At 39.8% G+C, this 12,735-nt stretch overlaps 1 protein-coding gene across 17 annotated transcripts in view; it reads right to left on the bottom strand.

Annotated features, from left to right (window-relative positions):
* GSAP (gamma-secretase activating protein) overlaps positions 1-12,735 on the bottom strand; it is a 198,634-nt gene that overhangs the window by 63,839 nt on the left and 122,060 nt on the right. For all 17 annotated transcript variants that reach the window (XR_010406557.1, XR_010406558.1, XR_010406559.1 and 14 more), the window contains 5 exons: positions 10,739-10,815; positions 9,570-9,626; positions 7,342-7,411; positions 6,983-7,036; positions 685-773 (listed from right to left, as the gene is read on the bottom strand). Coding sequence is in view for 13 of the 17 variants with exons in the window: in XM_064575365.1 (XP_064431435.1) it covers positions 685-773; positions 6,983-7,036; positions 7,342-7,411; positions 9,570-9,626; positions 10,739-10,815 (347 nt within the window). In the remaining 4 variants the exon portion in view is untranslated. The remainder of the gene's footprint in view (positions 1-684; positions 774-6,982; positions 7,037-7,341; positions 7,412-9,569; positions 9,627-10,738; positions 10,816-12,735) is intronic.

Below are 12,735 nucleotides of genomic sequence, written 5' to 3'. Positions count from 1 at the left end.
GCGCTCTGTGTGGGGAACATTTGAAATAGTGAAATCACCAAAGAAAAGCCCCCAAATGTGAAGATCATGGCACTAAAGAGATCGTGAAAACGACATCCATTTACAGCGTGAGAGGTGAACCAAGAGGGCAGTGCCACCTTGTTCAGCCTCAGCTGGGTGACAAATTTTTCACCACTGCGCACATGCCTGCAGATGACTGACTATAAAAGCACTGTGAGTATTGACTTTGGTGTTACAAATAGATTTTGGTGAAGAGTACAGTTCACAAGTTCAGAGCGTGCAAGTAATGAAGACGGACTATGTCTGGTCCACCCACACCGTACGCACGGTGCCTCTGTATCCTTTCATGGAGTTGATAAAGTCCGGGATTAAGCCATTTATTTCTATTTACTCTGTCAACTAATAAGCCATTTTTTAAACTTACCTTAAATGTGTGTTGAGAGTCAGTATCATGTAAAAACATGACATGACTATCAGACAAACCATGATATAATAGAGACAGAGAAGCTAGGTTGAGTTTTGATTTCCATGTTTGCAAAGGACGAGTGGATAATTCCAGCCATACCCATCTACCAGATTGCTCTGAGGATTAAATGTGATAATAGCTGTGAAAACACTTTGTAAGCACCATTGCCTCCAGGTTTCACGCCTTTTGATTAGTGAGATGAATGATAACGTGCTTACCTGCACCCAAATATAGCTATCCACGGCTTTTAGAACCTTCACGTTGTTAACAGGGTGGATTTCAACCAACAAAGTTAAACACTTTGATCCTACAAAGGAAAGGAGGCTTTTAGTAATGAAGACCAAAATGTCTTTTGTTATCTTCTCCCCTTAGGTTTGAATTTTGAAAATGTAAATACGTTACCTATTGTATTAGCTCTTCCAACAGGAAAAGTAATTTTCTTTTTTTATTTTACTTCATTTTATTTATTTATTTGACAGAGAGAGACACAGTGAGAGAGGGAACACAAGCAGGGGGAGTGGGGGAAGGAGAAGCAGGCTTCCCGCTGAGCGGGGAGCCCCATGCGGGGCTCGATCCCAGGATCCCGGGATCATGACCTGAGCTGAAGGCAGACGCTTAACGACTGAGCCACCCAGGTGCCCCAGGAAAAGTAATTTTCTTAAAATTTACTTTGACAGTTCTTAAAGCCCACAACAGATGAAGAAAACCTCATGAAGGAGAAATCAATATACATGGAGTGAGGACCAAGTGCCTGCCCATTCCTCAGCACAGCCTCACAGTCCCTCTGGGCTTCTAAGTCTAAGCAAACACAACTCAATTCACTATCACTCCCAATTCTGCAGCACAAGGACCAATATCATTGGTGGGTGAAAGTATAAAGATATTTCTGATACATGACCATGACAGCACCTCTGAAGAGGACAGGGGCCTGGCTTCCCTCTGGGATGGTGGTGGAGCTGCGTTGATAAAAACCCACTTAATTCCTCAGTGTCACGTTACAGCAAATGTCATAAAAGATAGCAATGAGGAGGAAGTCCTTGGACACAGGCTAGCACGGGATCACCACAGATATCCAGATTTAGACCAAGAGTTCCCCTCCCCCAAGATGAAACCTCACATATGGAGTTGCCTTAGAGCTGAGTTCTTACAAAGACTAATACTCTCAGGTGCTTTCTCAATGACTTTATTTTGAATAATAATGTACAATTTCAGGACTGCACAGCAGCCTGGAATTGAGTCAATGCCGTTTTTCACTATCTAAGAAACTAACCTGACAGCAAATAAAGGCAAATGATGTGGTCTTACAATTGCAAGCATTGGATATCTCTGTGAACATGCCTTTTAAAGATTATTGAAAAAGCATGACAGTGAGTTACTATGTGGGATCCCAAATATACAAGGACAGAACAAATGAAAATCAAATATTGTTTGGTCAAGGGTACTTGGAACTTAGGATAAAAATCAAAGTGACAGGATCATATGCCAATTCAAAAGGGCTATACTTCTAATAACTGGGACAGAGGTAAAGGTGAGGAGCTTTGGGAATCTGCTTGATAACAACAAAAAAAAAAGTCTCTAGGAATAAGAAAGACATTGGTGTCAGAGTGCCTGGGAGACTCGGAGGGTTGAGTATCTGACTCTTGATTTCAGGTTAGGTCATGGTCTCAGGGTCGTGAGATTGAGCCCCGCATCAGGCTCCATACTCAGTGGGGAGTCTGCTTGAGATTCTTTCCCCCTCCCTCTCCCTCCTCCTCCCTTCCTCTCCCCACTCACATGTGCTAGTTCTCTCTCTCTCTAATAAATAAATAAAATCTTTTTTTAAAAGAAAGACACTGGTGTCAAAGATATTTGAGAAGAAAAATAGAAATACTTCGTGAAACGTGAGAATGAGAAAAAAAGGATTTTTCTTTTATATTATTTTACATTAAGTGTATAAATAAATTAATAATTAAAGTTACTATATTAAGTAGTACAAGCTGACATTTGACTATTTTATGTCTTGACCTAAAAGTTTATATATCCCAAGTTGGGAAAAAAAAAAACCAAAAACTTTTTATGGGACAGGAAGGGGAATCTTCTCCTTAAAGGAGTAAAGAATCACCTCATAGTTAAGACTTTGATATTTGATAACCAGCTTTCAGTTAAATTCACTTGACTTTAAAATGGGAGGATTTTTGGGTGCCTGGGTGGCTCAGTCATTGGGCATCTGCCTTCAGCTCAGGTCATGGTCTCGGGGTCCTGGGATCGAGCCCCGCATCGGGCTCTCTGCTTGGCGGGAAGCCTGCTTCTCCCTATCCCACTTCCCCTCTCTGTCAAATAAACAAAATCTTTAAATAAATAAATAAATAAAATGGGAGGATTTTCAAGGACAGAAGCCATCCTCCTACACTAATTTTTCCTTTTTTTGGGACAGCCCAGGCACCTAACTAATATAATAAGCATAATGATAAGAGTAATCATGTAAACAGGAATTTCTCTCAGTAACATACCATGTGCTTTCATGGTATAATTCGATGAACTCTGGATTAGGATTCTAGAGACATCGGTTCTAGTTTACACTCTGCTGCTAACCTAATAGACACTTTTCAGAAAGGACAAAGCATTACCAGGCTTCAGTGCCTTGTTATTTTTTTTTTCAGTGCCTTGTTATTAAAAAAAAAAAAAAAAAAAACTAGAGAATCAGATCACTTCTACAATCATTTTCAGTCATGAAATCCCGTGATTCCATGAAGTGCTTAAAGTTGTCTTAAGAAGTTTGAGAATCCAGGGGCACCTGGGTGGCTCAGTCTGTTAAGCGTCTGCCTTCGGCTCAGGTCGTGGTATGGGGATCCTGGGATCGAGCCCTGTGTCGAGCTCCCTGCTTGGTGGAGAGCCTGCCTCTCCCTCTCCCTCTGCCCGCTGCTCCCCCTGCTTGTGCTCTCTCTCTCTCTCAAGTCTTAAAAAAAAAAAAGAAGTTCGAGAATCCAGATGTCAGTGGAGCCTGGGAGGGCATCACCACAGGATACGCCACATCTTGTAGATATCACAGAAAGCAGAGACAGCAGGAGCAAAAGTGACAACTTGGACGGATCTCGAGGGCATTGTGCTAAGTGCAATCAGAGAAAGACAAATACCGTATCATCATCTCTCTTACGGATAGATTCCTGGAAAGAGAAATAAAAACCCCATGCTCATAGATGCAGAGAACAAATTGGCAGTTACAAGAGGTGGGGGGTGGAGAAAGGGAGAAACAAGTGAACTGGTTTTTTGTTTCTGTTTTTTTTTTTTTTTAGTTTATATAAACTGAACAAAATTTTTTTTTAAAAAAAGCATAAGGACAGGCATGGCATGGGGAAAGTAGAGAGTCTACAAAAGAATCTAGTCTGATGCAGGTGAAGACACATGTTGTGAATGATGACAAGTTTGGAAGAGTCTAGCAGGGTCTGGTTCTGAAGCAGCTCTCGTTACTGGAGCTCTTGAAACAATCCACAGCTCCATGGAGCCTCGGCAGCACTTAACTACACTAGTGCAGGGGGCCTTGGGAGTCTCAGCGGCCAACACATGTGGCCATCCCCATAGCTGCCCACGGGGAGGCGCTGTGCTTGAGGCAACTGCAACTCCATAGGGGAGGGTGAAGGGGGCAGTTAGGTCCTTTTCTTCTTCCCTTTTTCTTTTCTTTTTTTTTTTTTTTAAGTAAGCTCTATGCCCAACATGGGGCTTGAACTCACAACCCTGAGATCAGAAGCTGCATGTTCTACAGAGTGAGCCAGCCAGACAACTTCTCTTTTACTATATCCTAAACAAAACATTAATCTGCCATGGCCACAGCCAAGAAGAGAAGCACTATGGATAAAAACTGTGTTGCAAAGTATGTGGGCCAAAGAACCTTATCTTGTTCATATGAAAGATGTTACAGTTTGTCTCACTTGCAACGGAAAAATCTCATTATAAAGCAACAGAGTGTTAAACAATACCTCCAGGCAAACTACATTTTATAATTGAATGGCTTATTAGGTCATTCATGGGCAGATAAAATAAGGTTTTCCAAAATATTTGTTCAAAGGATAAAAGAGCATAATAGAGTCTACGGTTCTTTCTGGTCCCATCATTTCTGAAATCTTAACTGAACAAAGGCCTTGTAGGGTCTCCATGATCTGTCTGTACTTCAGCCCTGTTTTCCTCTGGCCTCCGTTCCTACCCCTCTGCCCCTTTTCCTTCAGCCTCATTGACCTCCTCACTGTCCTTATCAGCAAGTTCACCAAGTACACTCTGGCCCCAGGACCTTTGGGCTGGCTGTTGTCACCGTCAGAAATGTGCCTTCCCCACAGCCACGCACTTGCTCCCTCCCTTCTTTCAGATCTCTGTTTAAACACTCCCCTAATAGTGCTTCCTAGGATCATCCCTCAAATAAACTAATTGCACTCAAATGCTTGCTTCAGACTCAGCTTAGGGGGAAAACCCAAACTAAGACAAGAGGGCTGTGGTGTGAGGGAGTAGGGAGTGTGAAACAGGAAGAATACACCAGTAAGCGGGACCTTATCAAATTCACGACTACTTTGGAACTTTGAGTGGCATGGAGGACACATCAGAATTATCCACTTCAGGGATGGAAAGGGGAGTATTTATTCTTCAGCTCTTTGGCCCCTCATTGGTCATGGCTTGTCCTAATGGGGATCCTTTCCAGCCACACTTCCGGGTGGCACACATGTAGGCAGTAAATATTTTCCCAAGGGCTCTGGGCAAAAAGCAAGAAGCAGGGCCGAGCAGCTGAGCTAGGGCATGGTCTGTCAAATTATGTCTGTGCAGAGCTGGTTCTTACCATAGCTGCTGGACTAAAAGGTTAACTGACAAGACATAAAGTATTAGGAAGCCAATACGATACACCTAACAATGTTCATTCTAATATGTTTAAAGATGTGATCCGATAATCTCACTGGAGGTGCATCAAGCTTTAAAGACTGAGTAAGCAGATCTGAATAGGATTTTTTTTTTTTAAGGTTTATTTATCCTAGAGAGAGAGAGAGAGGAGAAGGGCAGAGGAAGAGGGAGAGCAGCTCACGCAGACTTCCCGCTGAGTGTGGAGCCCGTCGGGAGGCTTGATCTCATGACTCCTAGATCACAACCCGAGCCAAAACCAAGAGTCAGACACTTAACTGACTGAGCCATCCAGATGGCCCCTGAATAGGATTTAATTTAATAAACCTTACAATAAAGTTCGTCTGAAAGTACATTTTATCTTTTTTTAAAGATTTTATTATTTGAGAGAAAGAGAGCATGAGCCGGGGTGGGGAGTGGGGGGCAGAAGGGCATTGGGAGAGGGAGAAGCAGGCTTCCCTCGGAGCAGGGAGCCTGATGCGGGGCTGGATCCCAGGACTCTGGATCATGACCGGAGCCAAAGGCAGATGCTTACCCTACTGAGCCACCCAGGTGCCCCTGAAAGTACATTTTATAATGTACATAATTGCCACTGTTCTGCATGACAATCAGGCATAGACGGTAAACATCATGTAAAGAATATAGGTTCTATTGGGTTTACCAGCAAAATAAGAAATTCCTGAGGCTAAAATGAATTAGGCCAAAAAGTCCTGCGTAGAATTTCTCAAAAATATTTGAGCCAACATTTAAAAATTAAAATTTTACACAAAGGTTCATATTTCTCTTGGTAAACTGAAAAGCTGGTCCCACTGGGCTTACTGCCCTCCTTTGAAGATGGGACCATGCCCCATGGCGCACCCACACCCACCACTAGTCTCTATAGCTCGCCATGAGGGCAACTGCTACACCTTTCTTGTATAACATTTTATCCCCAGCACCATGCAGAGTGCCTGACCCATTGCAGGCACTTATTTGTTGAGTTCTGGACATATGGATGATGTGGAATGTTAAAAAGAAGGAGGGAGCATCACATAGATAATAAACTATAAAGTGGGCCCTGGCAAATGAGAAATTTTATTTAGAATTGGCGGACTATTCACAGTTCACCTGATGTAAGAAAAAAAAGATATTCTTGGAAGGAATATCAGCCCCTTCCCAGCGTTTTTCACACGAGCTTCTAGTCATAGGGTTCTAGTATGTCCTTGGTGTTTATTTGTCTGCAGGTGCTAAATGCCTTTTTAATACTTCTACTATTCACTGTCACATTATATTCTGTACTTTCTTGCTTACTTGAAAAAAAATAATTTAAAAAACGTTTTCATGGGGTGCCTGGGTGGCTCAGTTGGTTAAGCGACTGCCTTCAGCTCAGGTCATGATCTCAGGGTCCTGGAATCGAGCCCCGCATCGGGCTCCCTGCTCGGCAGGAAGCCTGCTTCTCCCTCTGACCCTCCCCCTGCTTGTGTTCCCTCTCTCGTTGTCTCTCTCTCTCTGTCAATTAAATAAATAAATAAAATCTTTAAAAAAAAAAACCAACACTTTTTCATGCTTGACAGGACCTTTGCCTTTTCATTCTGAGATAATTTGTAAAGATGTTTGAAATTTGACTTAGTAGTGAATAAATCTTCATCTTTCAATAGGCACTAAAAAAATATAATGTCATACCTGGTTGAAGCTCATTCTTTCTTCTTTCCTTAGTAAAATGAACTAAACTTGCAGCTAATGGAAAGAGAAAAAAAAATAATCCATTAGCAGATGATCCATGCAGTGGCTGGTTGAAGTTTACCACTTTATACCTGAAATAAGTGAGGGCTCAAAGGATCTGTCAGTGGATGATTAAGGTAACTCAGAAAGCATTCTTTTTTTGTAAGTAGACTCCACAGAATTTTTATTTCAAAATTAATCTCCCAAGAGCATCTTTTCCCAGAAAACCCTTTTTGTAGAATAGTCAAATATCGCAAAAGTCCAAACTCAACAAATGTAGTTTAGTTCTTGACATGTAGCAATAAAAGAGTTCAACTTACCAAGCAAAGTTCTCTCACTGTTGACAGAGCAACTGACAACGTGCAAGTCTTTCTCAAATGTATAGAGATGCTATTAAAACAAAATTATTTTTTAATTTGGAGTTTTGTGTTAAAAAACAATTTTAGAATTCAAATTCCCAGTTATCATGGTGGTTATCATGGTGGCCAGACATTTTATTAAAGAACCATCAATTAACCAGTTTATCCATACCGAGAAGTTCCAGATTATTTTTTAAGAAAAAAGTTTGCAATTGTAGGCCATAGTTGGCACTGAAGCTTAACCATGAGGCAACTTGGCCTAGTGGTTAAGAGCCTAGACCTTGGAGGCAGGCTAGATGTAGGATTAAATTCTGGTTGTGCCACTTGCTGGCTGTGTGACTTTGGAGAAGTTCTTCTTCTTCTTTTTTTTTAAGATTTTATTTATTTATTTGAGAGAGGAAGAGAGAGCACAAGCAGGCAGAGGGGCAGAGGGAGAGGGAGAAACAGATTCCCTGCTCAGCAGGGAGCCCGACGTGGGGCTCAATCACAAGACCCCAGGATCATGACCTGAGCCGAAGGCAGACGCTTAACCGACTGAGCCACCCAGGCACCCCCTGGACAAGTTATTCAATCTTTCTATTCTCCTATCAGTAAAATAAAAATCATAATACCTATTTCATGAAATCCTTAGAAGGATCAACTGAGATGATCCATACAAAGCACTTATTACAATGTCTGCCACCCATAATAAGCACTCAGATGTCAGCTATTATAATTATTGAGAGAAGTAAAGTTTTAATCAAGTTACCTAACTATGATATCATTAATTATGTCTAACAGACTATCACAAGTGCCACTCCTGTAAGGCTCTTATATTCAGAGCCCTGGCACAGTAATCTTCTGTTTTTACTTACTCTTTTAAAAATTTTCTTGCTGTTTGAAATGTTGCAAGATTCCATTTCCTTATTAAATATTAAAGAAAATGAAAATGGTCATGCAGAAGGAGGATTTGATATGCAAATTGAGGAAATGAAGACAATCGTAGTTATATTAGGCAAACTCTTACAATACCCTCAGAAGGTAAGAAAAGATCAAGAGTCTTAGACCTCAGTAGAGAACAGGCTAAGAGAAAAAACATGTAGCAGGAGTATTAGGAAGGTAATTAGTACTTGCACATTTAAAAAAGCACTGAGAACACACTAGAATCCTATGGCCAGAAGTTGGTGAAAAATGTTGAGAAGTCACAAAATGATTGATTAGAAAAAGTGAACTTTGAGTAAATAAGGAGGCTCTAAATTCATGTGAGACATTTTGGTTTCCTTTGACTCTTGCTCTGAGGGATTCTGATATACAAGTAAGAAGAATCATGGATGTATACCCTTAACTTTTAGTGTTTTACCCTTTTAATTATAAGATAACACGTGAATAGTCTCAGTGTTTAAAACATGCCAACACCACCAAATAAAAAGTCAAAGCTCTCCGCTACGCTCACCCCGTATGAACTCCTTTCCAAAAGGAAACATGTTTGTAACTGACTCTGTAACCTTCCAGATCTTTTTAAAATGAGTTTTTAACATATATTTATGTTTTCTTGCAAGTTTTTTTAAACATAAATGAAATGCATTATCCTGGCAACTTGCTTATTTTCACATAACAGTATGTTTTGGAGATCCTTCTGTGTCAGTGTACGTAGACTTCTTAGCCCCTTCATATTTGTAAGTTGTTTTTACACAGGCACAAAATGTCTCCCTCACCTTTGCACCAAGAGTCAGATAAGACTTGTCACATCAACCAATGTTCTATGTGGGTGGTGTGGGGAAAAATTAAGAAAAGGAAGCTGGGTTCTATACCTGGATCTTTGGAAGCAAGGGAAAAGTGAAAGTTAAGGAGAAACGGAACTTAGAGCCAAAGGTCATTATGAGATCCTAAACTTCTGGGAGCACGCAAATCTCAGGAAGGCATTGGACTTCCTACATTCCTACAGAATATTAGATAACTGATTTGAGCCAGTTTTGCTTAAATCTCAAAGGACTAAGAAACTTCAGGTGATGCTTTGGTCCAGGAGTCCTTGCACTTTATTTATTCATTTATTTTTAAAGATGGTAAAAGAAAGAAGGGAGGCAAAGAAAATAAAAACTAAATTTTTAGAAAATGAAATGAGAATCCGTATCTAGAAAAAGGAGGCAGAAAAAAGAAAAAACTCTAAAAGCAATACTAATGAGGAATCTATGATTTATGGTGATTTTTACCTCATTTTGTCTGGTTCGGCAGTCATATAATCCAAAGAAGACATTTCCCTTATCATCCTTAAAAAAATTAACGAGATATTTATTATGTATCATTGTTTAGGAAGTTAGGATGTTATTAGTCTTAAACCTGCAATAATTCAATAAATATTAGCAATAAGCACTCTAAAGGTAGCGTGTCAGAAAGGGACCAAACCTGTTTCAGCTAGTAATATGGGCTCAAAGAGTGAAATGGATTAAGAGCGTACAGCTTAGTGAATCTGGGGGACCCTGTCTAGTAGGTAGTAGAGTATAACAAAGGAGCGAATATTTTTGTACTTCCATTTATTTCTTCAAGACAATATATATGATAGAGATTGGGAGTGGCTAAAACAAGTCCATGATATTCCTGTAAATAAAACTTTTTGAATCATACAATTCTTTAAATGCAGCACACTTGTAGAATACAACTTAAAATAACTTTTTAAAAAGATTTTATTTATGTAAGTAACCTCTACACCCAACCATGGGGCTCAAACTCACAACCCCAAGATCAAGAGTTTCACGCTCCACCGACTGAGCCAGTCAGGTGCCCCAACTTAAAATAACATTTGAGCAAATAAATAAATACAGTAATACATCTGTGCAAAGCAATATGGCCACTGAAATTATTCTTTCATGTTTCTCTACTATAGTAAAGTTATCAGTAAAGTTACATTTTCATTCCTTAGAACACTTAATGTTGAAAACACACATTAAACAATAATGCCTCAGAAGTCTGAGCATACCTAAGTCTAAACAGATGATGTTGAGTAATCACAATTCAATATTTTCTCAAAGATAAAACCTTACATATTAATTAGATTTAAACATCTTTCATTTAGCATTTTTTCCTCTGCAAAATGGAACTGTTCATTTACTCAAAAAATTTGAGCACTGAGTGTCAGACATTGTATACAGTTCTCATTTAAAAAAAAGAAAACATTCCATTAAGACTGAATTTCAATCACCTTATTTAATCTCACAAAATAAAAAAGTCACGTTAAAGGTTCATTACCCCCTCAGTAAGATATAGCACAAAATTCAATTAAAAAAGATTAATGTAACATAAAAAAAAGAACATAAATGGTTAAAAGAGTAAATTCTACGTTACGCATATCTTACCACAATAAAAAAAGAGAATATAGACATACCTTATAGGTATAAATAATATTTCCATTTCTTTCAACATTTAGTATACGTAAGCTCTCATAATTATTTTCCAAAACACCTAAAATGATAAGATAATGATAGCAAGTTAATATTTAACAGGGAATTTTTTTTTTTTTTTTTTTTTTTTTTTTAGAGAGAGAGTATGGATATGAGCAGGGGAGAGGGGCAGAGGAAGAGAGAGAGAGAGAGAATCTCAAGCAGGCTCCACACCCAGCATGGAGCCCAAACCCGGGCTCAATCTCAAGACCCTGAGGTCATGACCTGAGCCAAAATCAAGAGTCGGATGCTTAACTGACTGAGTCACTCAGGTGCCCCAACAGGGACTGCTTAAAAATGTTATCTAATAAATATTAGTGAAAGCCAAGTAAAAAAGAACACATACTGATGATTCCATTATAGAGAGTTTTAAAATAGGCAAACTAATCTATTGTGTAAGAGGTCAGAATAGTAGTGACCCTTAGAGAAGAGGCAAGGACTAGTGACTGGGAGGTATCTCAAGGGAGCCTTCCGAGCTAGTGGTGATGCTGTATGTGTTGGGTCTACTGATATACTCATTTGGCAATAACTCACTGAGCTGTACACTCTTAACCTATATACTTTTCTGTGTGTATGTTATCCTTCAATAAATTTTAAGTATCTATTAGTTTTTGCCTTATGTATTTTGAAGCTATGCTGTTAAAGGCATAAAAATTGAGAACTGTTATCGCTTCCTGGTGGATTAACCATCAGGAACTCAGTAGAACTGCCTTGTGTCCGAGTTAGTCAATTAAAGCAACAAGATAAAAAAGCAAGTAACAGTCAAACCTTTTATCACTTGCTGTGACAATATAAGCAAGAGTCCATAATAAGCACCAGCTTCCCAGTTCATTTTCCCCCATGGAATGACATGCTAGTGGAGGGTCAGGTAGATCGGCGGAGAGGTGGGGAATCGCTCACTGCTGAAGGAGCCCTCAACAAAAAGCTCCTGCAGTGTTGTGGACTCTGTGGCTCAGGGCAGGGAGAGGGAGAAGAGCTAAGAGTGGAAAAGTACTAAGTCAAAGTGGAGAAAAAGTATCTTCAAGGTTCCCTCCTTTTCCTACTGAGGTAGTTTCAGCAGAGGTACCTAAGGAAGGTCTCTGCTGATGGCTCCTGATAAAGAGGCCTCTGAAGGAAGGCAACTGGGCTGAGAATGCAGCTCTGGAGACAATGAGGTCCAGCCAGAGGGGCCTGAGTCTTGACTACAACTTCCTTCAGGAACTGCGGTGCACTGGCTATGTACCAAGTCTGATTTGGGGAGGGCAGCTTTCCCCCCATGAGGCCTGCCAGGTAAAGCTTTTGCAGTTGCATATGGTTGCACATAAAAAATCACACATGCGTTTTAACCAGGAGGTGGACTAGTTAACCCTTTTATTTACTATAAAATGTCCTTTATCTTTAATAATTATTTTTGTTTTTAAGTTTACTTTGTCTGATATCAGTATAGTAACATCAGCTTTCTTTTGGTTAGTACTTACGTAACTTTTTCTAACCTTTTTTTTTTAAAGATTTTATTTATTTATTTGAGAGAGAGAGAATGAGAGAGAGAGAACACATGAGAGGGGATAGGGTCAGAGGATGAAGCAGACTCTCTCCCGAGCAGGGAACCCGATGCGGGACTCGATCCAGGGACTCCAGGATCATGACCTGAGCTGAAGGCAGTCGCTTAACCAACTGAGCCACCCAGGCGCCCTTTTTCTAACCTTTTATTATTACTCTTCCTGTGTCCTTATTCCTAAGATATGTAGTCTAACAAGCAATAACCTTTAGAGTATGTAGTCCATTTACATTTAATCACTGATATTTGGGATTTGTAGCAATCATATTACCATTTATTTTCTATGTGACTCAATTGTTTTACTCTTTCCTTGCCTTCTTCTGGATTAATCAAAAATCTTATTATTTCATTCTCCTACTTATTGTCAGTTATATATTCTTTTGTTATTCTTTTATTAGTTACCCT

This window comes from Mirounga angustirostris, unplaced genomic scaffold (assembly GCF_029215605.1).
Source record: "Mirounga angustirostris isolate CCGP_5_RB_7025 unplaced genomic scaffold, mMirAng1.0.hap1 SCAF_12, whole genome shotgun sequence".
NCBI classification, from domain to species: Eukaryota; Metazoa; Chordata; class Mammalia; order Carnivora; family Phocidae; genus Mirounga; species Mirounga angustirostris.
The sequence above is the reverse complement of the archived record's forward strand: the minus strand, read 5'-3'. Positions and strand labels throughout refer to the sequence as shown.